Source organism: Zalophus californianus, chromosome 17 (genome assembly GCF_009762305.2).
Source record: "Zalophus californianus isolate mZalCal1 chromosome 17, mZalCal1.pri.v2, whole genome shotgun sequence".
NCBI lineage: Eukaryota > Metazoa > Chordata > Mammalia > Carnivora > Otariidae > Zalophus > Zalophus californianus.
Genome location: NC_045611.1, coordinates 16537075 through 16564445, shown reverse-complemented (window position 1 = coordinate 16564445; position 27371 = coordinate 16537075). Strand labels below are relative to the sequence as shown.

General features: G+C 42.0%; 1 protein-coding gene across 2 annotated transcripts in view; it reads left to right on the top strand.

Moving 5' to 3' along the window:
- The first annotated feature begins 412 nt into the window (after nucleotides 1-412).
- Nucleotides 413-27371, top strand: part of WWP2 (WW domain containing E3 ubiquitin protein ligase 2) — a 142839-nt gene continuing 115880 nt past the window's right edge. For both annotated transcript variants that reach the window (XM_027619044.2, XM_027619043.2), the window contains exons 1-2: nucleotides 413-499; nucleotides 21786-21870. In XM_027619044.2, the coding sequence (XP_027474845.1) occupies nucleotides 21801-21870 (70 nt within the window). In that variant the 5' untranslated portion in view covers nucleotides 413-499; nucleotides 21786-21800. The remainder of the gene's footprint in view (nucleotides 500-21785; nucleotides 21871-27371) is intronic.

The following is a 27371-nucleotide window of genomic DNA, read 5'->3' as shown; positions in this document are numbered from 1 at the left end:
TGACATATGGCATGGGAATATTTATAGTATAATACTCTCCTGCAGTATTTGGGGGCACATCTACATATTGCATAGTTGATTATCTGAAATTCAAATTTAAATAGGCGTCCGTATTCACTGGGTAACCCTAAGTAGCTCATAAATACTTGTTGACTTGATTGGCTTCCTCTCACCTGTAAAATGGGGCTAATGATAGACCCGCCTCCGGGGTTGAGGGAGTGAATGAAGCGCCGGGCAGACACCGAGCCTTCAACTTATTTGCTTGCTCCGGGACCAGCTGCTGAGTGCAAACCCCTTCCACTTTGACACATACAAAGGATAAGAGGGCCGGCTCCCGGCCAAAGGCGCCCAAGCCAGGCCTAGGTTGTCCACACCTGCGGGTCCGGCCAGCCTCTTCCGGGTCAGGTGACCGCGCGCAGTCACGTGACCCGGCCCGAGTGAGGGCGGTGGAAGGCGGAAGTGGGAGCGGAGTTGGGCGCCGCTTCTGTGGCCGCGGCAGGTAGCGAGCGCCGGCGCGATGGGCGCGGGGGGCGCGGGGGGTGCGGCGGGCGGGCGGGTCGGGGGCGCGGAGCGGGCGGGGGACGGCGGGCGGCGCGGGGTGGGCCGGGGCGGTGCGGTCCGGGCGCCGGGGGGCGGCGGCTTCCTGTGGGAGGGGCCTGGCGCGGCGGTTCCGGCCTCCGAGGAGGGGTGTCCCGGCTCCCGCCCGAGCGGGGTGGGCGTGCGGAGGGCCGCGCGCGGGGGTGCTTGGAGGTGGGCGCGGAGACAGCCGGGGGTGCGGTGGCCAGCGAGTCCTGCCGGAAGAGGGAAAGGAGCTTAGGTGCCAGGGATGAAGAGGCGTGACCTTTGTGGAGGGATCGGGACTGGAGGAAGGGGCGACTTGGGACTGAGCTGGAAGGGGGCGCCTGAGTATATGACATGGAGGGAAAGGAGAAATCTGGAAGATGTGTGAAACCAGCTGAGAGTCTTCCTTTTCTTTTTGGAAATGATTGTTACCCGAGACTTTGATTTCGGTCCCATTCAGTTTTTTTAAACTTCAGGAAGCATCACAGAATCTTGATCATTTTGCTTTCGTCACACCCACTTAGTCCTGGTTGGGTAGGGTTCCACTTCTTGGGAACCTAGCCCTTCAGATCATCTTTCTTTGAGATTTTTCCCAGATCACATCAACTTCGAGGCTTAAAAAAGGAGTGTGGGCACTTTGCTGTGGCCATAAAATGGCTTTTAGCCTAAACTGTTGACCACGACTTAGCCCAGCATTACCTCAGCAACAGTGACTGCAGAAATCTTGGACAGAGTGTCTGTACTGCTTTATGACTTCTCTTCTTTCTTCGGTTTAAATTATTCAGTTTCCCGTATCATGTGACTGTTTATCTGGACAAACTGTAACTAGGTAGAGTGACCGAGAGGTCTTTGTTGTGTTCCTTAGCATTGTGACCTGAATCATTATTTTGATATTAAATACCTGTGTGAAAGCTGCTTATCCTCTTTTTCCTCATGTTTACTAAAATTTGCAGAAGTGAAATAAATTTCATAGATGTGGTGTAACTGGAGTGAATGTTCAAAGTGGATATTCAGAGGAGCTGGAGTCGTTTTGGATTACAAGTAGGAAAAAAAAATGACTTTGCTGACATACAAGTTAAAGTTTTTGGAGTATTTGACAAACATTTAAAAATTATTTTCTGTAGTGGCCTTTAAGTTAGGCTGGGGAGGTATTATTCACATTTAACAATGAACAAACAGACCTAAGGGAGAGCGACTTGTTTTTTTTTGTTTTTTTTTTTGAACAATTTGTTGCTTTCTTGTTTACTGGTGTCTTTCTTCCTCCTAGACTGCACATCCTCCAAGGGCAGTGTTCATATCTTATTTGGCTACCACCCTAGTGGCTGGCATGTTGTGGGCACTTGGTAAATGTTTGCTGAATGAATAACTTTCTGAATGTCACACAGCTATAAGTGGAGGACAAGGGATTTGAACCCAAGACCTAGCTCTTCTCTTATCAGACCATTTTCTGTGTTATATTGATCCATATGAAAATGATGGGTATGGGAAAAAGGCTTGAGTTAGCTTCTTGGTCGCTTTTAACTAATGATGACTTCCTTGGTTACAGGGAGCTTTTACCAACATCTTGTGACCATGATCCTGCAAAGGTCAGGATTGTCCCTATTCCACAGATGTGGAAACTGAGGCTCAGTGAAGTTCTTGCTTTAGATTCCAGAGCTAGTGAATGACTGAGCAGGGACTCAAGCTCAGGCCTTTTGGTCATAGACCCATTCTCTCCCATTAATAGAAGGAATATAAAATTTTATTTTAAAGCATTTTTTCAAGTATAAAAAGTATGACATTTTAAGGAAAAAATAGTATATATATATCATTCCAAAAAATGTGAATATAGCATGAAATTGAAGTTTAAAAGACTCTGTACTATACCATAGATGCCTCTTCCTGGGAGAACATTCTTTCATTCAATGAATATGTAAGTGCCTACTCTAGAGTTGCACTGTCCAGTATGGTGAGTACTGGAGATATGCTATGGAGTACAAAGTACACACCAGAGTTTGAAGAGTCAGTTTGAAGAAAAAAAAAAAAAAGGTAAAATATGTCACTGATTTTTTAAAATGTTACAAGCATAATATTAATATAATAACATATGCTAATACATGATAACATTTTAGGTTTATCGGGTTAAATGCAATATAATTGAAATTAATCTCATCTGCTTCTTTTCACTTTTTAAAATGTGTTTCCTAGAAAATTAAACATCATATTGGACAGTGCTCTTCTAAACACTGGGAATATAGTACACAAGAAAAGCAAAAACCCCTGCCCTTGTGGAACTTAAATTTTAGTGGAAAGGAGCAATAAAATAACCAAGTAAAATGCGTATTTTATTGTAATAAAGGAGGGAAGCGGAATGTGGAATGTTGGCTGGGGCTGCAGTTTTGCATAGGGTCTGTAGAGATGCCTTCCTGGGAAGGTGACTGTTGAGTAATGATCCGAAGGAGGTGAGGGCAAGAGCCGTGTGAGTGGGGACATTGTGGTCCAGGTGGAGGGGACAGCAAATTCAGTAGCTGTAAGAAAGAGCACCCCTGGCAGGTTTGTGGGCTACCTAGGAGGCTAGGATGGCTGCAGGGGTGTGAGCAAAGAGAGTAGTAGGATGAGGTAAAGAAGTCCTAGGGGCAAGGGGAGAGATGGGCAGGTCATGGAGGGCCTTGCAGCCCATTGTAAGGATGATGGTTTTTAGCTGGAGTGAGTTGGGGTCACTGGAGGGTTTTAAGCAGCGGAGTGGACACAACCTACCCTGCCTTTTAACAGGCTCACTCTGGTTGCCGTGTGGAGAAAGAGTATAGAGGAGCAAGGCTAGAAGCAGGCAGTTGAGTTTAGAGACCTCCAAGAACCGTGGGGAAGACACAGCCTAGAAGGAGGGGTAATGAGTTTTTAATGTTTAAATACTGTTGTTTTTTTTTTTAAGATTTTATTTATTTATTTGACAGAGAGAGACAGTGAGAGCAGGAACACAAGCGGGGGGGGGGAGTGGGAGAGGGAGAAGCAGGCTTCCCGCGGAGCAGGGAGCCCGATGTGGGGCTCGATCCCAGAACCCCGGGATCATGACCCGAGCCGAAGGCAGACGCTTAACGACTGAGCCACCCAGGTGCCTAATGTTTAAATACTGTTTTTACCTTACATGCGTTGAATGCATATTGTTTGTCAGGTATTCTGTTGTTTTACAGATTTACAACAAACAGAACCTCGCTTGGGCGGAGTGACGTGCGTGAGGTCATGTAGCTCTGGCATGGAAGAGCTGGGAGTTCAATCTTGGTCTTTGAGTCCAGAGCTCATACTTCCATGATAAGTGGCAGTGGGTACATGAACCTAAACTCCCATTGGAATCAAATCAGTGAGCTGCTTTTGAATGATTTTGAGTCACCGTAGACTGTTACAGATTGTAGAATTTCTGAGAGGTAGGAACGAAAGGGAAGGTCTTGTTTCCCTTAAAATGAACAAACTGAATCTTTTTTAGAAAGTTGCAGGCCTCTGCCCCTCCCCACAAGCTGGTAAACAAACAGTGATTTAAGTCAAGTGTTAATAAGTACTTCTAGGAAAATACCAAGTACGAAGGCTTGGCAGTCCTGACCTAGGGCAGGTCCCCTTCGTCTGTGTCACCCTTGTCTTTTGCTTCCTGTTTTGTTGTGCAGTCTGCTTTCCATTCTCTTTTATTATTAGCCTATAATTCCACTGTGCTTCCAAAGATATGACCTTCCCTGTCCCTCCCTCTCTCTTTTTATGTGCTTGGGCTTTGTATGGATGTCATTTGGCAAAGTTTAGTTCTGTTTTGATTGTTTTTCAATATGGGCCTTTGGAAAATGGAAGGTAACTCAACACTGGCCAGAGAAAAGAGGCCAAGAAAGAATTAGTGTTGGAAAGAACTGGAAAAGCATGAGAGTATGAAGGAAAGGAGGAATTTTTGAACAGACCCTTCTCTTCCACGTTTTTTAAGAAGTGAGTATAGAGTGGATCTATAATGATAACTAAGAAGCTCTGGCTGTTTCTACAACTGGCTAATTAAAATTAAAATCTTGGTAAGCAGTTTTTGGTCTTCCTTGGTTCATGTGCTACACAGGTCCTTTCATCTTGAGATCAGTGTTCAGTGGTTTCTTGACTCAAAGCTGGGTCAAGAATTTGAGGAATCGCAGAGCCTAGACTTTTAGTGTCAAGAAGAACTATTTTGGCTTGTATTTTAGTTAATGTTTGAAAGGGCACTTCCTGTGTGCTGATTGCTTTACTTGGTTGAGCTCATTTAATCCTTTCAGTAATCTTATAGATTAAGTAATATTCTTAGGTTTATTTCACAGATGAAGAATTGAGATTGAGAGAGGGTGAGTCCCTTTTTCACTGTCACTCAAAGGCTAGTGAGTGGTCAGATCTATTTGCCTCAAAAAGATCGACTGGTCTGAAAGGTTCTTGTCGAAGTTGGGTGAGAAAAAGGATCAGGTGCTCTAGAAATTGCAGGAGCTATCCCTTGCGAAATCCTATGCGTGGTTGCTTTCTTGTGCCAAAAGCTCTTTGAAGATTTCTTTAACGGAGGTCTCTCAGACCGAGAGATCTGAGGTCCCAGAAGGCAGGCACCCCCCTGACATTCACTTTTGTTATTTCCAGGGCCTGGCACAGAGTGGGGTCTATAAGCATTATTGAAAGACTAACCCTGGCTCTGGACTGGGCAGGGTGGAATGAAAGGCTCTGGGGGGCGCCTGGGTGGCTCAGTCAGTTAAGCGGCTGCCTTCGGCTCAGGTCATGATCCTGGGGTCCTGGGATCAAGCCCCGCGTCAGGCTCCCTGCTCAGCAGAGAGCCTGCTTCTCCCTCTCTGCCTGCCTCTCTGCTTACTTGTGCTCTCTATCTCTCTGTCAAATAAAATAGAAGCTTTAAAAAAAAAAAAAAAAAAAAAGGCTCTGGAAGAGGCAGAGTCAGAAGGCTGGCTGCCTTCCTGGAAAAGGTGCCCTTGACCATTATTTTCCCCCGGCTTCAAGAATCAACCTGTCCGAGCAACCCAAATGTTGAGTAGTCCATCAGCTGATGAATGGGTAAACAAAAGGTTATATATCCATGTATTGTATGATTCCATGGGTTTGAAATGTCCAGCATAGGCAGATCCACAGAGTCAGGAAGTACTTTAGTGGTTGCTAGAGGCTGGGGTGCAGGGAGGAATGAAGGGTGACTGCTTATGGGTATGGGGTTTCTTTTGGGGTGATGAAATGTTGTGGAATTAGTGCTTGCACTACTCTGTGAATATACTAAAACTCACCGAATTGTATGCTTTAAAAGGGTGAATTTATGGCATGTGAATTATATTTCAACAATAATAAAAATAAAGAGTCAACCAGTCCTGTTTTGAATGTACCCTCTGTGTTCTGTGGAGATCAAGATTTTAGTGCAGGTGAAAGTGGCCACTCTCCATCATCTTCTGCCCTCCTCCCAGTATTCAGCGTCCTCTGTTGTTCCCGGGACAATACATTGAAAAGTGTTCTCCCTGCTTTTTTGATCTCAAGTATTTCAAGTATTTTAACCAAGAAGGACTATGATAGATCTTTGTGTCTTTCTGGATGTCTCTGGAAACTCTGAACCAGTCAGTGGACCCTTGACTTGTTTAATTTTGCTAATGAGAAGAGCTCAGGAATTACTGCCCTAGCCGACACTTTCGTGTCTTTTAACAGTCTGTGGATTCTAGGCAAAGAAAGCTGGCTTTTTATTTATCTGTCCTTTTTTTTTTTAAGAGTTTATTTTTAAGTAATCTCTACACCCAACGTGCGGCTTCATCTGCCAACCCCGAGATGAAGAGTCGCACCATTCACTGACTGAGCCAGCCAGGCGCCCCTACCTATCTATTTATTTATTTAGAGTTTCTTATTTAAAATGAAAGGTGGAAGGGCATTATTTGTTATTTTCAGGGGGGAGCTGACAAACACCTGCGAGCTGGTAGCTCATTTTGAGCCGGAGGCCAGCTGCCCTTTTGGTTGTGAGGTGTGCAGTGATCCCCGGGCGGGGCTGGGGCACCTGAGGGAACAGGAAGGAATTGCCAGGGAGGAGGGGCCTAGCAAAATAGAGGAAAGAGAGATGGAAAGGCGGAGGAAGGTCATGAAGCTTCCAGGGGAAGACAGCAGGGAGGCTGCTTGCCGCTCTCCTACTGTAGCACTCCTCGCTTCGTCCTTTCACTTTTCATTAAAATACTTACCTCAGTCTCGGATTCTCTAAAGCGAATCGATTGTTGTGTCAGAAGTGGCACCAAAAAATTGTTTTGGAATAGAGCATGAAAAATACTTGTTTTTTTTTTAAATTATGAAATATAAAGCATAATGATATGTTTAGGATTCTCTTTTGTATCTGGAATCACAACTAAGAAACGCAGTTTGAGCAAGACCACACCCCCTGTGACTGAAGGGCTTCTTTCTTTCCCGGAGTTACTGTGGGCCTGGGAGTTGGGCCTCTAAAGGATGTGTCGTGGGGAGAGGACTTTGAGTTTCAGCCTGATGTCGGTTGAAATCTACCTCTTCTAAAGCCTTTGTTGCTAATTGTATTAGGTTACTATTCCTCATCTGTTTAACACGTTACCACAGATGTGATGGTTTAAAACAACGTTCTGGAGGCCAGAAGTCTGAAATCAAGGTGTCCGTATGGACAGGGCCTGATCCCTCTAGGCTGGGGATGACCTTGGGGGAGGGTGGGGGAGTGGGTAGGGAGGTGTGGGTGGGATTGTGGGAAATTCTTTCTTTGCCTCTCTTAGCTTGAGGCGTCAGTTGGCTTGGAATTGTAAGACTCCCATCTCGGCTCGGTCTTCACATGGCCTCCTCCCTTGTGTCTGTGTCTCTCCGCTCTGTCTCCTATACTGATACTGCGCCCACTCTAAATTCAAGGTGATCTTATCTTCAAATCTTTAACTTAATTGCCTCTGCAAAGACCCTGTTGCCAAATAAGGTCACAGTCACAGGTTCCAGGGGGTTAGTGCTCAGACATACGTTTTGGGTGCCACAATTCAACCCACTACTCTAATTGGATGTTAGAAGGGATGTTCTTATTAAAATTAAATAAGGATATCATCCTGTGACCTGATTTGAAGAGAAGCCTTTTTCTTTTCTGAATTTAAATTTTATTTATGACCAAAATAATACATGCACATAGTTTAAAGGGCCAAATAGCATTACAAGACTGAGAATACGACAGCAGTTCCTAGCTTTGCCTCTTTTTGTTCTTGATTCTTGCTCTGTGGAGTCAGTGACTTTCAACTCTTAGTTTTCTTTTAATATTGACTTGTGCATTTCTTTTTCTTTTAAAATAGGCTCCATACCCAATGGGGGCTTGAACTCATGACTCTGATATCAAGAGTCACATGCTCTACCTACTGACTGAGCCATCCAGGCGCCCCAACTTCTGCAATTCTGAATGTTTTTATACTGCTATTTCTTAGCCTGTCAGTTTTATCCGTTTGAACTATTGAAGGTGAGGATTTAGCCGTCTTTCTGGCCAGTCTCCACACACACTTCTACCTCCACCTTCTGATTACTTCCACATCACAAGTTTTGATTAAATTGTTTATGCTGTTATAATTACAAATATTATTCACAGCTGAGCCACATAGTGTATTAGGATTACATTTCCTATCATATAACTTTTGTTGTTGCTAGTTCCATATTTCCTGATTTTTCATTTGTGTAGTTGTCCTGTGTTCCTGTCACTAATTCCACACCAAACATTGTGATAGAGCTAAAAGTGCTACTTTTTTCAGTGCAATCAGATGCATCATGCAACCTATTTCTCCCGTTTTCTTTCTTTCCTCTAGAGGTGACATGAATGCTCTGATCTGGACTGGTTGCGCTCTGGGCTCTTGTACTGTAATGCCTTGGGATTTTGCAGTGTTAATCTTGTAATTCCTTTTGTCTCTCCCCTGTGAACCCCACTGTCCTCCATCTTTTTCCTTCATTCCCCTGGAACACACCTTTCAGTAGCTTCCTGACAAAAGCAGCTTGGGGAAGAATTTTTTTGAGACTTTACAAATCTGAACATACCATGGTTTTCCAACCATACTTGATGGATGGTTTTCTTGGTTGTGGAATTATAGATTAAAAAATAAAAAAAAAGATCATTTTACCTCAAATTTGAAAGCATTGCATTGTCTTCTCACATTTGGTGTTACTGTTGAGAAGTCTGATGCCATTCTGATTTTTCTTGTTTGTAAATGTGACTGGAAGTTTGTATACCCTTTGTTCTCATGTTCTGAAATTTCATAGCATTGTGCAGTAGAATGGTTTTTGTCTCATCCATTGCTCTGGGCACTCAGTTGGGTGCTTTCTGTCTAGAACTGTATATCCTTCAGCTTAAGAAAAATGTTCTGCAACATTGCTCTGATGATTTCTCTTTTTTTTTCCTTTTTCATTTCTGGACTTGCTATAAGATGGACATTGGACATTTTAAAGGTTTATTTATTTATTTTAGAGAGAGAGAGCACACGAGCAGGAGGGGCAGAGGGAAAGAATCTGAAGCAGACTCTGTGCTGAGTGCGGAGCCAGAGGTGGGGCTCCATCTCACGACCCTGAGATCGTGACCTGAGCTGAAACCAAGAGTTGGATGCTCAACCTATTGAGCCACCTGGGTGCCCCTGGACTTTGGACATTTTGAACAAATCCACTGTTTTAAAAAAATCATTTTTCACCTATTTACCATCTTCTTTGTCTTTTGGTTCACTTTTTATTTTTTATTTTTTATTTTATTTTATTTTTTTTAAAGATTTTATTTATTCATTTGAGAGAGAGAGAGAGAGAGAGGCAGGCCGAGGGAGAAGGAGAAGCAGGCTCCCCGCAGAGCAGGGAGCCCGATGCGGGACTCGATCCTAGGACCCTGGGATCATGACCTGAGCCGAAGGCAGACGCTTAACCGGCTGAGCCACCCAGGCATCCCTTGGTTCACTTTTTAGTGTATGTCCTCACTTTATCAGCTTTGTTTCTGTTCTCAGAACTGTCCTTTCTAAGAGCAATTTATTATTCTCTGAATCCACCAACCAGCCAACTTACTTTCCTGCCTGCCTGCCTTCCTTTAAAATTACATTCTGTTGTTGTTTCATGGGTGCAATATTTTATCTCTTTAAATTGTTTTGAGGTTTTCTTTGACTTCTGTTTTAACTATAAGCTTTTAAAAAGTTTTAGCTATACTTCATATACCTTAAAATTCACATTTTGATGTGTTAAATTCAGTGGTGTTAGCCTTTTCACAAAATTGTGCGGCCGGCCGTCCCTCAGCACTAATTCTAGAACATTTTCATCACCCGGGAAGAAACCCTGTAGCCATTAACAGTCATGCCAGTCCCCTAACCCTTTCAACCCTTGGATACCACTAGTCTACATTCTTTTTCCATGGATTCACCTGTTCAAGATATTTCATATAAATGAAAGCATATAATAATTGGGCCTTTTTGCCTGGCTTTCATTTATTTCTTTTACTTAGCATGATGTTTTCAGAGTTCATCCAAATTACAGTATGAAACAGCACTTCATTCCTTTTTATGACCAAATAATATTCTATTGTATGGATATACCAGATTTTACTTACCCGTTTCTCAGTTCATGTACATTTGGGATGTTTCCACTTTTTGGCTGTTATGAATAACCTTGCTATGAACATTGTGTACAAGGCTTGTGTAGAGACATATTTTCAGTTCTTTTGGGTATACATCTAGAAATGGAATTGCTGGGTCTTATGGTAATTCTGTTTCCTAACTTTTTTTTTTTTAAAGATTTTATTTTCAAGTAATCTTTAACCCAATGTAGGGTTTGACCTCACAACCCTGAGATCAAGAGTCACATGCTCCACTGACTGAGCCAGCCAGGTGTGCTGATTCTGTTTAACTTTTTTTTTTTTAAGATTTTATTCATTTGAGAGCGAGAGTGAGGCAGAGAGAGAGAGAGAGAGAGAGAGCGAGCACATGAGCCAGGGGAAGGGCAGAGAAGCAGACTCCCCGCTGAGCAGGGAGCCCAATGTGGGACTCAGTGCCAATACTGTGGGATCATGACCTAAGCCAAAGGCAGACTGAGCCACCCAGGCGCCCCTCTGTTTAGCTCTTTGAGGAACTGACAAACGGTTTTCTAAAGCTGCTCACTGTTTTTCGTTTCTTGTTAGCAGTGTATGAGGATTCTAATTTCTCCCAAGTTCTCACTACCATTTGTTATTGTATGCTTTTTGATTTTGGCTGTGTTAGTTTGTGTGAGGTGATGTCTCATTGTGGTTTTAGTTTGCCTTTTTCTAGTGACTAATGATGTTGTACATCTTTTCATATGCTTATTGCTTTTTTTAAAAAAGATTTTATTTATTTGAGAGAGAGTGAGACAGAGAGCACGAGCAGGGGGAGGAGCAGAGGGAGAGGGAGAAGCAGACTCCCTGCTGAGCAGTGAGCCCGACACGGGGCTCCATCCCAGGACCCCAGGATCATGACTTCAGCTGAAGGCAGTTGCTTAACCTGTTGAACCACCCAGGCACCCCTGGACTCTCAATTTTCTTCACTTGCTCTATGTCTATCTTTATACCAGTACCATGGTCTTGATTACTGTAGCTTTCTAGTAAGTTTTGAAATTAAGTAATATACTGGGTGTTACATGCAACTGAATTATTGAACACTACATCTGAAACTGGTGATGTACTATATGTTGGCTAATTGAATTTAAATAGAAAAAGAAATTAAGTAGTATGAATCCTCCAACTTTGTTTTTTTTTTTTCCCCCCAAGATTGTTTTGGCTATTCTGGGTCCCTTGCATTTCCTTACGAATCTTAGGATGAGTTTATCAGTTGAGTTCTATTTTTCTCTTTGTATGTTTTGATATCTGGCTTTCCTGTCTGAGGCTCTCCTCAAATAGTTGTTCCTTTATGTATGAAGTACCAGCAGGCTGAGCTGTGTGCTGGACTCAAATGAGGGAAGGTGAGTGGGGATGGGGGCAGTGACTTCTCATAGTTCAGGATGTAGACTTCCACTTATCTCCCTGGATCAGTATTGGTGTCCTATCGCTACCCTCAGCTGTGCCTCGAGTCCTCGGGTCTAGTGTAATCTATCTAGAGACCAAAAATTCCTGTTTGGGATTTGGGAGGGTGGGGTGACTGCCTGGCTGAATTGTTGGGAAGGGGAGTTTGGGAACTCTGTTTTTTCCTACAGGCTTTTGCTCCTGTTTCTCTCCTGTTTTTAGGTCTACTTATGCTCTCACTTTCAGAGGTACCTAGTGCCAGTATTTACTGACCCTTTCTGTGATTCCCCAGTGCTACCAGCCTGCTTCTTGTCAACTCCTCCCCTCACCCCCATTACAGGCAGTTAGGTTTCATTTTTATCTCACTTGCCTCTTTCCAGAATGTTGCTGCCCCCTTTATCTGTTGATAGAGAAAACCTTTTCCATTTGTTTTTAGTGGGTTTATATTTTTGTATTTCTTTTCCTGTCATTTTGATGGGGTTTGAGAAGGGAGCAGAGATAAATATATGTTTGATCTGTTATGTTTATTGAGAGCTCCTGGAAGTCTCTCTAAGGGAAAAGTTGGTATCAGGGAAGGTGGTGTAATACTTAGTCTCCTCGGATCTACTCCTGGAGTAGAGCTCCTTCACTATATTCTGTTCCTAAAGTTTTATATTGCCCCATTTTTTTTATCCGCATATTGTTTTGTGCAATTTTTCTGCATAATTTTAGTTTAGCCTTAAATATTCTGATAGAGCTAAAGTCCTACTCTTAATGCATTCAACTAATTCAGTAACATTAAACTAGTGTCTCACCCCAACTTTATCTTAGGATCACCTGGGGAATTTATTTATTTATTTATTTATTTATTTATTTATTTAAGATTTTATTTATTCATTTGACAGAGACAAATACAGCGAGAGGGGGAACACAAGCAGGGGGAGTGGGAGAGGGAGAAGCAGGCCTCCTGCCGAGCAGGGAGCCTGATGCGGGGCTCGATCCCAGGACCCTGGGATCATGACCTGAACCTAGGCAGACGCCCAATGACTGAGCCACCCAGGCGCCCCTCTCAGAATCCCTTGTCCCCTCTACAGTTCTCTCATTTGCTTTCTATCTGGCATCCCTCTTGGCACATGTCCTTTCCCTATGTTATCAGTCTTTTAGTGTTTAAAGAAGCCAGTGGATGGAGCCTCATTTATTTTTTCTCCCATGCCTTTCTTTTCCGTGTGTAGATGCAAGTTTCTGACCTGAATCATTTCTTTATCCTGGAAGCACTTCTTTTAAACATTTCTTTCAGGGTATGTTTTTGTTTGAGGAAGTCTTTTGTTTACTCCTTCACTTTTAAAGAATAACTCTGGGGCTCTTGGGTGGCTCACTTGGTTAAGCGTCTGCCTTCGGCTCAGGTCATGATCCTGGGGTCCTGGGATTGAGCCCCACGTCGGGCTCCCTGCTCAGCAGAGAGCCTGCCTCTCCCTCTGCCCCTCACCCCGCTCATGCTATCTCTTTCTCTCTCTCTCTGTCTCTCAAATAAATCTTTAAAAAAAAAGGACAACTCCATTGGACACAAAATTCTAGGTTAGTGTGTTTTTTCTTTCAATACTTTAAATATTTCAGGACGCCTGGGTGGCTCAGTTGGTTAAGCATCTGTCTTCAGCTCAGGTCATGATCCCAGGGTCCTGGGATCGAGCCCCACATCAGGTTCCCTGCTCAGCGGGAAGCCTGCTTCTCCCTTTCCCACTCCCCCTGCTTGTGTTCCCTTTCTTGCTCTGTCTCTGTCAAATAAATAAATAAAATCTTAAAAAAAATACTTTAAATATTTCACTCTGCTATCTTCTTGCTTGTATGGTTTCTGGTAAAAAGCATGCTGTAATTCTTATCCTTATTCCTGTACAGGTGAGCTGTTTTCTTTCCCCCTTTGGCTTCTTTCAAGATTTTCTGTTTGTTTCTGGTTTTCTCTAGATTTAATATGGTAATATCATATGCCTAGTTATTTGTTTGTTTTGTTCTTTTTTTTAAGATTTTTATTTTTTATTTTTTTTTAAAGATTTTTTTAAGATTTTATTTATTCATTTGAGATAGAGACAGAGGAAGCACAAGCAGGGGGAGAGGCAGAAGGAGAGGGAGAAGCAGGTTCCCCACTGACCTGAGAGCTGGATGCGGGGCTCGATCCCAGACCTGGAGATCATGACCTGAGCCGAAGGCAGATGCTTAACCATCTGAGCCACCCAGGCGCTCCAAGATTTTTTTTTTTTTAATTTATTTGACAGAGAGAGAAACAGTGAGAGAGGGAACACAAGCAGGGGGAGTGGGAGAGGGAGAAGCAGGTTTCCCGCGGAGCAGGGAGCCCGATGTGGGGCTCGATCCCAGGTCCCTGGGATCATGACCTGAGCCGAAGGCAGATGCTTAACGACTGAGCCACCCAGGCACCCCAAGCATTTTCTTCTTTGTTTCTTAGAATTGCCACATCTCTGCTTACATCATACATCTGTTCTTGGGTGTTGTCTACTCTTTCCATTAGACCCTTAACATATCTATCCATAGTTATTTTAAATTCCCTGTCCATTAGTTTTAATATCTGTGTCATCTCTGATTTGGTTCTGATGCTTGCTTTGTCTCTTCACACTGTTTTTCTTGACTTTCAGCATTACTTATAATTTTTTTTTAAAGATTTATTTAGTTTACAGAGAGAGAGCGTGTGTGCGCATGCATGAGGAGTGGGGAGGAGCAGAGGGAGAGGAAGAGAGAGAATCCAAAGCAGACTCCCTGCTGAGAGTGGTGCCCAACTCGGGGCTCGATCCCATGACCCTGGCATCATGACCTGAGCTGAAATTAAGAGTCAGACACTCAACTGACTGAGCCACCCAGGTGCCCCTTAGCATTACTTATAATTTTTAATTGAAAGCTGGACATGATGTATTGGGTAATAGGAACTGAGGTGAATAGGTCTTTAGTTTGGGGTTTTATGTTAATCTGGCTAGGTGTTGATTTGTGTTTAACAATCGCTGTAACTGTTGGGGCATCTGGGTGGCTCAGTCCATTAAGTCTCCAACTCTTGATTTCGGCTCAGATCTTGATCTCAGGGTCGTGAGTTCAAGCCCCATGTGGGGCTCTACATTGGGTGTGGAGCCCACTTAAAACAAAACAAAACAAAATAATTGCTGTAACTGTATGTACCAGAGGCTTCAAATTCATCTAGTGTCTTGTTTTGGTCTCCCTGTTATCTTTGGTCTTCCCTAAGAACGCCTTCTTAAATAGAGTATGCACCTTTCAGCTCTTTCAGTTGTAATCCAATGTTATACTGAACCCATAGTGTGGTGGGAAAGTAGGGGGGGCATTTTGTCATTTTCTCATTAAATCTCAGTCTTTTTGGGGCACCTGGGTGGTGCAGTCAGTTAAGCATCTGACTCTTGGTTTCATCTCAGGTTGTGATCTCATGGTTGTGAAATTGAGCTCTGCATCAGGCTCTGCGCTCAGCACGGAGTCTGCTTAAGTTTCTCTCCCTGCTCTTCCCTTCCCCTGTGCTCTCTGTCTCTAAAATAAATAAATCTTAAAAAAAAAAAAAACCCGAAAAACCTCAGTCTTTTCAAGGGTCTGTGTCTGTGGGTTGTGACCTTTGCAAATGGTTATTAACTGTATTTTTACCCCTTCGATGAGACAGGAAGACTAGAAGGGCCTCAGCCAGGGAAATTTCCTCCCGCTAGTTAGGATAAAGCTCTGGTGAAGTCTTTTTCCCTAGAGAGCAGGCCCTTGTTGTGGAGAACATTTGGCATATTTTACAGTGGTTACTTTCTCCCTTTCCATGCCAGAGCCAGGAGGGAATCTTTCTTGGCTCTTCATCAGGACAACCTGTAAGGAAGGAATTTTTTTTTTTTCTGTTTTATTCACTGTTGTATCACTAGCATCAAAAACAGTGCATGGTATATAATAGATGCTCAGTAAATATTTGTTGAATGAGTGAATGAATACCTTTCATCCAGGCCCATGAGGTTATCTTACATAGATGTGGGAAAATTTCTCAGACCTAAAATGATAATAAACTGATGACATTTCTCTGAATGAATAGTTAGTCCTCAAATCTATTGTTTTTTTTTTTTTTTTTAAGATTTTATTTATTTATTTGACAGAGAGAGAGACAACGAAAGAAGGAACACAAGCAGGGGGAGTGGGAGAGGGAGAAGCAGGCTTCCCGTGGAGCAGGGAGCCCGCTGTGGGGCTCGATCCCAGGACCCTGGGATCATGACCTGAGCCAAAGGCAGATGCTTAATGACTGAGCACCCATGCGCCCCCAAATCTGTTGTTTACTTTTTGGGTTTTTTTGGTGTTTTGTGTCTCTCTAATCTGAAACCCTAACTAAAATGGGAAGATTGCAGAGCAGTTCTCACGCTTTTTTGACTGCAACCTTTAGTAACAAATGTATTTTATATCATGATCCAGTGTACTTGTACATATAAATGATCATTTATCTGGACAGACTTTTCATGAAATAATACTTTCCTTTATGTATGATGTACTCTTATATTTTTTACTATTTTATTTAAAAAAAGCTTTTTTAAAAAAGATTTTATTTATTTATCAGAGAGAGAGAGAGAGTGAGTGAGCACGAGCAGGGGCAGAGGGAGAAGCAGGCTCCGCACTGAGCAAAGAGCCCGATGTGGGACTCGATCCTCTGACCCTGGGATCATGACCTGAGCCGAAGGCAGACTCTTAACCAACTGAGCCACCCAGGCATCCCTAAAAAAATGCTTTTCAAGATTTATGTAGAGGATAGGTTCAGAGGACAATATGTGTTTAGTTTTTTTTTTTAAAAGAAATTTGGTTAAATCTACCAGAGTTAGTTTCGGTTTTCCCCTTCTGCTCCCAATAAATCCATTACTCCCTTCAGTCATGAAAGTCTTTGTGTGTTTACCTATAACCTTTGGTGATACTTTAAACATTGTTCCCCTTCCTCCACCTTTCTGCCCTGGGCTTATGCTAACTCATTTTTTTGGGAGTGATTTGGATGCAAACATTTCCCATTGCTGCTAGCAAGGGAAAAAATTACTTGAGTACATGTACAGTGCTGCTGAGACAGGTGCAGAGTAAATTCTGGGCCTCGGGTTTCATGAGCTTCCTGTAGTGAGTAGTGGGGATTGGAGCCTCATGCCCATTAGGGACCATGTCTCATATGGGACCCTGAGGCAGAAGCTAAGAGGTTAAACATACTTTGGGGTGGGATCTGACTTCTCTTCTCTAGTAATGGTTATTTTTTTTTGTACATGGTTGGAGAGATCTCACAGTTCAAAATACCTACCTTGTAATATCAAGGTGGTATTTTCCTGATTGGATCTGGAAAGACAGACAGTGCCCCACATAACACTGGTTATTGTTAATAAACACTGGACTGTAATCATGAAAGCCGCTGGAGAAAGAAAACGTGTTACTTTGTTTCTCCGCTTTCCCAGTTGGCTTTCTTCCTTCTGAGCCTTCTTTAGAATTTATCTGATTGATTTTGTCTGGGGGCCGTGAAGTATATAGATCAAGAGGTTTGGTCTTCCTCCCATTTAACAGGCCCTGTGGGAGGTGCCAGTTTCATTCTCTTGAATTCTCTTGAGTTCAGGCCACAGGCTAAAAAGAGTAAAGCTCAGGGAGGACATGTTACAGTAAAACTACCCTTAGTTGAGTTGCCTTAGGAAAGAGAGAGTCCCAATAGATGTAAAGATTTTAAAAATATTCTTTTATTTTTTAAGTCTATAAATAATGGATTTCCTGCTTGTAATGCTTTAACCTCTGTTACTGAAAGCCCTGAGGCTTAATTTATAATCATTAATCTTTCCTTCATTATTCAAGATATGATCTTCCCCCCTTTAAAATAATCGTTAAATTATGAGAAAGATCAAATATGTAAAATGGTTCAGAGAATAAGATAACAAACAGTCATAAAAACCACCATCTGGATTTAATGAATATTAACATTTTGCCATATTTGCTTCAGAACTTTTTCTTTAAATGATAAAATGTTGCAGATACATTTGAAGTCCTCTTGGTCTCTCTCCTTACATCAATACGCATGTTTCCTTCTGTGGTACCCTGGGGTAACTTCTCTTCTCACCTCAGTGTGGTTACTTCCCAGCCACGCTTTTATTTTTTTTAAAGTATTTATTTGACAGAGAGATAGAGAGAGCACAAGTAGGCAGAGAGGCAGGCAGAGGGAGAGGGAGAAGCAGGCTCTCTGCCGAGCAGGGAGCTCGATGCGGGGCTCGATCCCAGGACCCTGGGATCATGACCTGAGCCGAAGGCAGACACCCAACGACTGAGCCACCCAGGCGCCCCCAGCCACGCTTTTATACTTTTATTCCATTTATGTCTTGCCACAGCAATATAACTGATTCTGTGTAAGTTCAAGTGTATACCAATGGCATCGTACTACACTTAGGTTTCACTTGCTTTTTTTTTTTTTCCCCTTTTACCATTATAATTCGGGAGTTGTACATGTAGATTGAATTCATATATTTCAGCTATTACATACCATTCCATTTTATAGGTATATCACAGTTTATTCATTCCCCCATTGATGGGCATTTAGTTGGTTGACAAATTTTTGCTATTATACACATTGTTGTGATGAACATCTTTGAACATGGCTTCTTCGGCATGTGTTGGAAGATTTTTCCCGGGGCAGAGACCTAGGGGTGGAATCCTGCCAGGTGTAGTATATGCATCTTTAACTCTACGGAGGTTGCCAGGTACCATCTCATTTGCCCCCAGAAGTGTATAAGGCTTCTCCCCAACACTTTTTCTCAGACTTCTAATGTCTTGCTAGTCTGCTAGGTGGAAAGAGAGAGTTGATCTTTTTATTGCTTTACCAAAACAGATTTAGTCTAAGGAGTCACAACATCATCCTTTTAAATTTCAGACAATGGTGCTCAGATTCATTCATTTGGTAAACAGTTATGGAGTTCCTATTAAGAGCCAGGCATCATTCTAGACACCTGGGCTACAGGGCTAACAGATGGGACACACATTTCAGTGCTCGTGGAGCTTACATTTTAGGGGAGAGAGAGAGAGACAATAAATACAGTAAATCAATACAATATGAATCATGTCAGTGATAAATGCTAGGGAGAAAAAGTAAAATAGGGAAGGATGGGTCCAAATGTGTGTGGAAAGGTAGGGTAATAGGGTGGTCCAGGAGCACCTCTTAAGAAAGTGACCTTTGAGTAAATGCCTGAGGTAGTGAGGGAATAAACCATATAGGTGGACAACTGAGAAAAGAACATTCTAGATGGAAAGGGTAGAAGTCCAATAGGGTAGCATGTCTTGCACGTTCAAGGAACAGTGAGGAGGCTTGTGTAGCTTCAGGGGAGGGAGTAAGTGGGGAGAGAAAAGAGAGGTGAGGTCAGAGAGGGGTGTGGACTGTATCATGCAGGGCCTCCATTTTAAGGACTTTGACTTTTACTCTGAGGTAGACTGGAAGCCACTGAATGGTTTTGAATAGCAGAGTGATATAATCTGACATACATATTAAAAAAAATCAATCTGCTGAGCGTAGAGATTAGATTGAAGGGGCAGAGGGTCTGAGCAGGAGAAAGATAATCTGGGTAAAAGATCACAGGACTTTGGACCAAGATAGTGATAATAGAGGTGGAGAAAATGTTTGAACTTGAGGATATTTTAAAGGTAGAACCAAGAGGATTTACATATATGTTTTAAAGATTTTTTATTTTATTTTAGAGAGAGAACACGGTGGGGAGGGGCAGAGGGAGGGGGAAAGAATCTCAAGCAGACTCTCCGCTCAGCATGGAGCCCAACATGGGGCTCGATCTCACCACCCTGAGATCATGACCTGAGCTGAAATCAAGAGTTGGACACTTAACCGACTGAGCCACCCAGGTGCCCGCAACCAACAGGTTTACTGACAGATTGAATGTGGGGTTTGAGAGGGAAAGGAGAAGCGGAGATGAGCCCGAGAATTTTGGCCTGAGCCACTGGCTGGAAGGAGTCGTCATTAACTGAGATGCGGAAGGCTGGTTTGAGGGGGAATATCAGAATATCAGTTTTGTCATTAGACAAAGAGGGTCTGAGGTTCTAGGGTGAAGTTTGTACTGGACACACCAATTTGGGATTGTCAACAAATGGCTAGTATTTAAAGCTATACGACTAGATGAAATAACCAGAAGACATGCAAGGCCTGAGCCATGGGACACCCTGATGGTTAGAGGTTGAGGAGGAGAGAAGGAGCAGCCTGAGAGGCAGGGGGAAACATCAGGCAGGTGTGATGTCCTGGAAGCCAAGGGAAGAAAGCATTTCAAGGAAGAGAGTGATCGATCCATCATGTCAGATGCTGCCAGTAGGTTATATAAGACGAAGACTGAGAATTCACCATTGGACTTAATAACACAAAAGTCTGGTCTTAAGAACTCACTACCAGTAGTTTCCGTGTCGTATTCCTGTATGCTCCCTGGAACTTTTCAGAGGTTTCCATTGCTGCTCCATATATAAGATTGAAGTAGAATGCCTGGTACAGACTAGTCCAGAAAAAACTAGCCGCTTAAAATTTTTGGACTGCATATACCTTATAATAAGGCACATTGCTTTGTTTTGGCTAACATCTTGAAGTATAAAAGTATTTGACTTCAGCTATGGAAAAATGTCAAAATCATTGTGACTTCATGGTAGCTACATTTCATCCTCAAATAAAAGTTTTCCATTCTTAGAGAAATGTGGTGACTTAATAACCGTGTTTTAAGGCTGAACAACTCTTCAGAATAGGAAGTTGGAGGAGAGATCAGAAACAAATAGAATGAAAGAAGGTATTAATGACGCTGAATAGAAGATGACTTTGTTAGTGTTTTTACAGTAGCAGTTCTCAGGTGGGATCCTTTGACCTCTGTTGGCCCCTTGAGCCTTAAAAGGTTTTGCAAGATCAAAACTGTTTTTATGATAACTTTATTTGCCTTCTCCACTGTGATTACATTTGCACTGATGGTGCAAGAGCGAAGGTGAGTACAATTGTTGTTGCCATCGTTGGAATCCGGGCAGTGCCACGAATCTGAGCTGTTGTCCCTGTATTCCTCAGCACAGTAGACTCAGTAAAAAGAGAACAAAAGGGCCAGTTTCACTTCAGAATGTGCTTGACGAAGCAGTAAAAATTATTAATTTTATTAAGTCTCGACTCTTCTGCACATCTTTTTTTAATATTCTGTGTGATGAAATGGGAAATATGGCTACAGTCCTTCTGTACGCCCAAGTATAATGGTTGTCTTGGGAAGAAGCACTTGTGTGTGTGAATTGAGAGCTGAATTGCTTTTCTCATGAAATACTATTTTTACTTAAAAAAACGAAGTTTTAGATTTGGGTATTTGGCAGACATTTTGTTGAAGATGAATGAAGTGAGCCGGTCACTTGAAGGAAAACAACGGGCAGTATTTGTTGCCAATGATAAAATATGAGTTTTTAAGTGAAAATTAGGATTTTGGAACACTTGCATCTGCCACTAAGAGCTTGACACTTTCCCGGTACTTAAAGATCTGTTTGATGAGATCAGTGGTGACATTCACAAATGTGCTTTTTTTGATAGGGTATAATGAAATATGTCAACATTTGGAATATCTGTAATCTCACTGAACCAATATTTTTCAAATGACAAAGGACGATGTTACAAAATTGTATATGAGTAAAAGATCCATTCAAAATGCAAGATAGACTTATGCTTCTGGACAAGATAGAGCGACAGGGATGCCTGATGGCTAATGATGTCTAGAATGTGCTTATTCGCAATTTGTATATCTTTTTATTTATTATTTACTATTTTTTTATTATTCTTTGTTTTTATTTTAGAGAGCGAGTGCACGTGAGAGTGGGGGGGGGGAGGGGCAGAAGGAGAGGGAAACAGAATCCCAAGCAGGTTCCACACGTGTGGAGCCCGACCGCGGTCTCAATCTCACCACCCTGAGATCATGACCTGAGCCTAAATCAAGAGTTGGACACTTAACGGACTGAGCCACCCAGGTGCCCCTATCTGTATATCCTTTGTCGATTTAAAAAATTGGATTTTTAAAAAATTGTTGAACTGTGACTTTCCTTTTGAAAGTGTTATGTTAGGCTCTGTCCTGTATATGTTGATGTAATAGTCCTGTGCCCTTCCTAGGCCAGCAGAGACCTGTCTAGGCTCAGTAGTCATCACAAGACAGACTCCACCCTGACAAAAGTAGTACAAAGTTGCCTGGACGTTTATATTTCCTTGGTTCCTCTCTTTCAACTCAGATATTAAAAATGGCTGCAGTTTTGTCAGTCTCTTCTCAGATATTCTCTAAACCTCCTGCTGTTCGTCTTGCAGTTTTCTGGTGATGACATGGCATCTGCCAGCTCCAGTCGGGCAGGAGTGGCCCTGCCTTTTGAGAAGTCTCAGCTTACTTTGAAAGGTGAGTGGCACCATGTGAAATGTTTACCATTCGAGGTCCAGCCCAGTCTATGGGGAAGAGGTAGAATTATACCACACCTTGGTCTGAGAGCCAAGTATTGTGAAATAACTGAAGAGTGTAACTATTCATTCTCATAGGGTTACCATGTAACTGGAATTCTTTTTTTTTTATATATGTATTTTATTTTTAAGTAAAATTTACACCCAATGTAGGGCTCAAACTCATAATCTGAGATCAAGAGTCGCATGCTCCACTGACTGAGCCAGCCAGGTGCTCCAGATAACTGTTTTCTCAGCAATTTTTAAAAAGGAATTCTTCCTTTTTAAAGATTTTATTTATTTACTTGAAACAGAGAGAGAGAGCGCGCACACGTGGGGGGGCGGGGAGGGATAGAGGGGGAGACGAGACTACCCACTGAGCAGAGAGTCTGAGATGAGACGTGGGGCACAATCCCAAGACCCTGAGATCATGACCTGAGCCAAAGGCAGATGCTCAGACACCTGAGCCACCCAGGTGTCCCTATAGGTGGAGTTCTTAAGAAGGATAAAAGGAACTTTTGGCAAAAATTGTTGAAAATGGTGATTCCTTCGTGCCTCAGGGCCCTTTTCTGTCTATACTTACTCCCTAGGCGATCTTGTCCAACCTCATGGCTTTATTTTCTTTAAAGATTTATTTATTTGAGAGAGGGAGAGAGCGAGAGCACGTAGAATAGTGATTTTGTCTGTTTTGGTTCCTTTTGATACCTCAGTGACATGGAACATTGCCGGACATTTAGTGGTCTGTCAGTGAATATTGCTTCGATGACAGAAGGTTGCTTTGGTAGCCTTAGCTCTGCAGAAGAGTCGCGGGGCTGAGAGATGCCGGGTGACCCGGGAACAGCATTCAGTATCACAGCTCTGGCCTCTCAGAGACACGGTCATTTGGAGGCAAAATCGTCTTGTCATTTTTTAAAATTATTATTTCTGAAATGTAAATTTTATTCATTTCTACATACTTTAAAATGGTTTCCTTTCCTCTAGCTGCTCAGTGCCCCTGCTTGGAGGAAACTAATATTACCAGTTTCTAAGACACATTCTAAGATACATGAAGGGGGATATGGTTTTGTAATCTTGAGAGCCAGGTTGCTTTCCTAGAAAGGAATACTCTTCTAGGAGTGCATGAGAGTGCCTGTTTCCCCACATCTTTACCAACACAATGTGTTGTCAGACTTTATTATTTTTTAAGATTTTATTTATTTTTTTGACGGAAAGAGAGACAGCGAGAGAGGGAACGCAAGCAAGGCGAGGGGCAGAGGGAGAAGTAAGCTTCCTGCTAATCACGGAGCCCGATGCGGGGCTTGATCCCAGGACCCCGGGATCATGACCTGAGCCGAAGGCAGACGCTTAACCGACTGAGCCACCCAGGCACCCCAAAATAACTGTTTTCTCAGCGGTTTTATTTCACATTTCTTTAATTATAAATGATGTTTAACATCTTATCCTATGTTTAAGGGAAATTTGGATTTCCTATTCTGTAGATTGTGTATTCATATTCTCTCTGCTGTTTCTTATTTACTTACTGATTTAAAAACAGTAGTCTTGATACATTTTAATTATTTTTGTTGATGTCTCATGTCTGCTCTAGCCCTCTCGAGGAGGGAGAAGCATTAGAGTGAATTCCATAGGGTTGCGAGCTTGGGCGTTTAGATTTTACTACCTGGTCTAAAAATTACCAAGTTTAGGTTAAAACAGAAGCCTGCCTATAGAACCTGGTGACATAATAAAGTCCCTGTTTTGGGGCCATATTATTCAGGAGCACATTTGACTTGTAGAGATTTCTGTTTGCCTTTCCTCAGTGTGAATTTTTCCGAGTGTGGAACGAGCTAACTTGATAATACAGGTGCATCTGACACAGATGCATTTAACCTATAGGGATTCTGTAATACCACTGAAGAAAATATGGGGAGAAAGAGAAAAAGCGAAATAACAAAATGGTTGTTGTGGCTGGTTCCTCATCCCATGTGTTTCTTTGAGAGAGCCTGTGGTGTAATTTGGGAGAGGTGACTTTGCTGTTCCTTCTCTTTGCCTCAGTTCCCTTATGCCTCTCTGTCATGCAGTCCTAGAGTTTTAAAGATTTTTATTTATTTATTTATTTTGAGAGACAGAATGAGAGAGAGAGAGAGAGAGAGCATGAGAAGGGGGAGGGTCAGAGGGAGAAGCAGACTCCCCGCTGAGGGACTCGATCCTGGGACTCCAGGATCATGACCTGAGCCGAAGGCAGTCGCTTAACCAACTGAGCCACCCAGGCACCCAGTCCTAGAGTTTTAAAACACACTTTTAAAATACAGCAAGGTCCTTAAACATGAGTGAGCTATTTTATCTGATACATAACTCAAGAAACACTGAGAAACTGAACACTGAAAACCACAACAAAGCAAAGCTGGCTGGTGGGAACCTATTGAAAGACTCTGTTCTGTGCCTTCCTAAGAGCTTTTCAAGGATATAATTTTGGCCATGTGTGATTTTTTTTTTTTTTTTTGCCTTATTTGTTAACTTTAAAAGCTAAATTCTATGTGAAGATGTGAAATTGCCATTTATATTTCATCAGACAGTAACTAGACTTTCTGGATAAATCTGCTTGAATGTTGAGGCCTTTAATTTGGCTTGTGTTTTAAGAACAAGAAACTTTCAAAATAATCATCCCACTGATTAATTATAACTTATGAAGGGGAAATGTATCTTTACAGTGGAGTGACCCCGATAGACCCCACATTAACCAGAGGATCAAACTTAGCATCCACAATAGGAGGACAACCTAGTGTGTATAGTAAGACACATGCAACGTAACCTATGTAGTATTCTTGACAAAAATGTTTACTGTGAATCTCATCATGAAGAAAACAATCAGAAAAATATAGCATTTGGTGTATTATATGAGACAGCTGGTGGAAGTCTTTAAAAATCATTGTCAGGGAAAAAGAAGGAGAGCATTCTAGATTTTATTTTTTATTTTTTTAAAGCTTTTATTTATTTATTCATGAGAGACAGAGACAGACAGAGAGAGGCAGAGGGAGAAGCAAGCTTCCTGCTGAGCAGGGAGCCCGATGCGGGACTCGATCCCAGGACCCTGGGTTCATGACCTGAGCCGAAGGCAGACGCTTAACCATCTGAGCCACCCAGGCGCCCAGCGTTCTAGATTTTAAAAGATTAAGGAACCAGCAACCAAATGCAATTTGCTCATGCTGATGGGATCCTGGATTGGGGGAAACAGCTCTAACAAATATGTTTGGAAAAATTGGGGAAATTTGGATATGTAATGAATATCAAATGATGGACTAACTAAATTTTTTTCAGGTATAATAATGATGGTGTGGTTAGGTGGGAAAATGCCTTCCCTTTCATTTCTTTCTTTCTTTTTTTTTTTTTTTAATAGGCTCCATGCCTAGCGTGGAGCCCAACTCAGGACTTGAGCTCACGACCCTGAGATCAAAACCTGAGCTGAGTTCAGGAGTTGGAGTTTAACCAACTGAACCACCCAGGCGCCTGCTTTTCTGGTCCCCCCCCTTTTTAAAGGAAGTTCTATGCCCAGCATGGGGCTCAAACTCATGACCCTGAGATCGAGTTGCATGCTCTACCAACTGAACCAGCCAGGCACCCCTCATTTTGTTTGTTTGTTTTTTTAATTGAAGTATAATTAACATACAGTGTTATATTAGTTTCAAGTGTACAACGTTTAGAACATCCTTATTCTTAAGAGTTGTATTCTGGAAGTATTTAGGATTGGTAAGTCTTGATATCTACAACTTTCAAATGGATTACCAAAAAAAAAGTTTGTGGGTATATGCCTAGTCATGCACATATATAGACGTGGATATCATACATTTGTATCCTGTGCTATGCAATACGATAACCACTATAGCCACATAGAACTATTTATGTTAAGATTAAAATTAAATTAAAAATTTAAATCCTCAGTCATAAGAGCTATATTCCTAGTCCTCAGTAGTCACATGTATCTCATGGCAATGCATTAGACTGTGTTGGCATAGAACTTTTCCTTATCACTGAGGTTCTCTTGAATAGCAATGATATAGACACACACATAGAAAAAAAAAAAACAACACCAAAACCCCAAATGTGGTGGGGCACCTAGCTGGCGCAGTTGGTAGAGCACATGACTTTTGATCTTTGTGTTGTGAGTTCAAGCCCACTGGCGCGGGGCTCAATCCCAGAACCCTGGGATCATAACCTGAACTGAAGGCAGATGCTTAACCTACTGAGCTACCCAGGTGTCCCGTAAAAATGCTTTTTGAAAAAGCAAGTGGGGCAAAATGATAGTTGTTGCTGAGTATACAATTATTTACTGTCCTATTCTTTAACCCTTTCTGTAGATTGGAAACTTCAAAATAAAACTACCAACTGCAATATTTAATCCTAGATTGGGTCCTGGACCAAAAAAAAAAAAAATTTCTTTTCTCTTTTGCTATAATGGACATTGATAGAACATTTAACAGAATTTAAATGAGGTCTGTACATTAGATCATAGTTTTAAAGGGTGTTAAATTTTTCCGTGTTGATAATTATACTATGGTATCAGAAAATGTCTTTGTTCTTAGAAATACACACCGAAGTGTTTAGAAGAAAAGGGGCACAGCATCTTCTAAAACTCACTCTCAAAGTTTCAGGAACAGATGTGTATGTGTATGAAAGAGAATCAGGGAAGAGAAAAAAGCAATAAAGCAAATACTATAACTAGTTAATATTTGGTGACCCTTAGGTGAAGGGCTTATAGGAATTCTTTGTATTTTTGTTGCAACTTTTCTAAACATCTGAAATTATGTCAAAATAAAAAAGACAGTAAAGATACCAAAAAACCCCACCCCCTCCAAAACAAAAAATAAACCTCCAAACAAACAAAAAAACCTAGGGGAAAAAGCTAGGAGGACAAAAAAGGAAACATTAGAACAGAGTTCCGAGAATTGGCCTGGGAGCTCCCTGATTTTGGATTCATTATCTCACCTCCCTGCACCTTATTTAATTGGCTCAACTATTAACTGAAAGGTTTGAACTTGTTTCTTTTTTTTTCTTAATTTAAATTCAATTAATTAACATAGTATATTATTAGTTTCAGAGGTAGAGTTCAGTGATTCATCAGTCTTATATAATACCAAGTGCTAATCATTATATCATGTGCCCTCCTTATGAACTTGTTGATTTCAAAGAAACTGTCTAGCTCAAAATGATAGGAGTATAATTATAACTAGTCCTCCTCCCTCCCCCCCCCTTTTTAGGCTCTGTGTGCAGAGCTGCTCTCCCACCACCAGGTGGCCTCAGTTAACCTTGGTCTATGTGAAAAGTACTTGTTTTCTACTCTCGACCACATTTCCCACCACCACCACCTGTTTCTCCTCGTACCATCCCCTGTTGCTTCTGAATCTTAGCCACAACTTTTGCTGTTGTTGTTCTTTGACTTGCTCTCTACTGTTCTTTGGGCCCGGAAAAGACAGGTATTGCTAAAAGAAT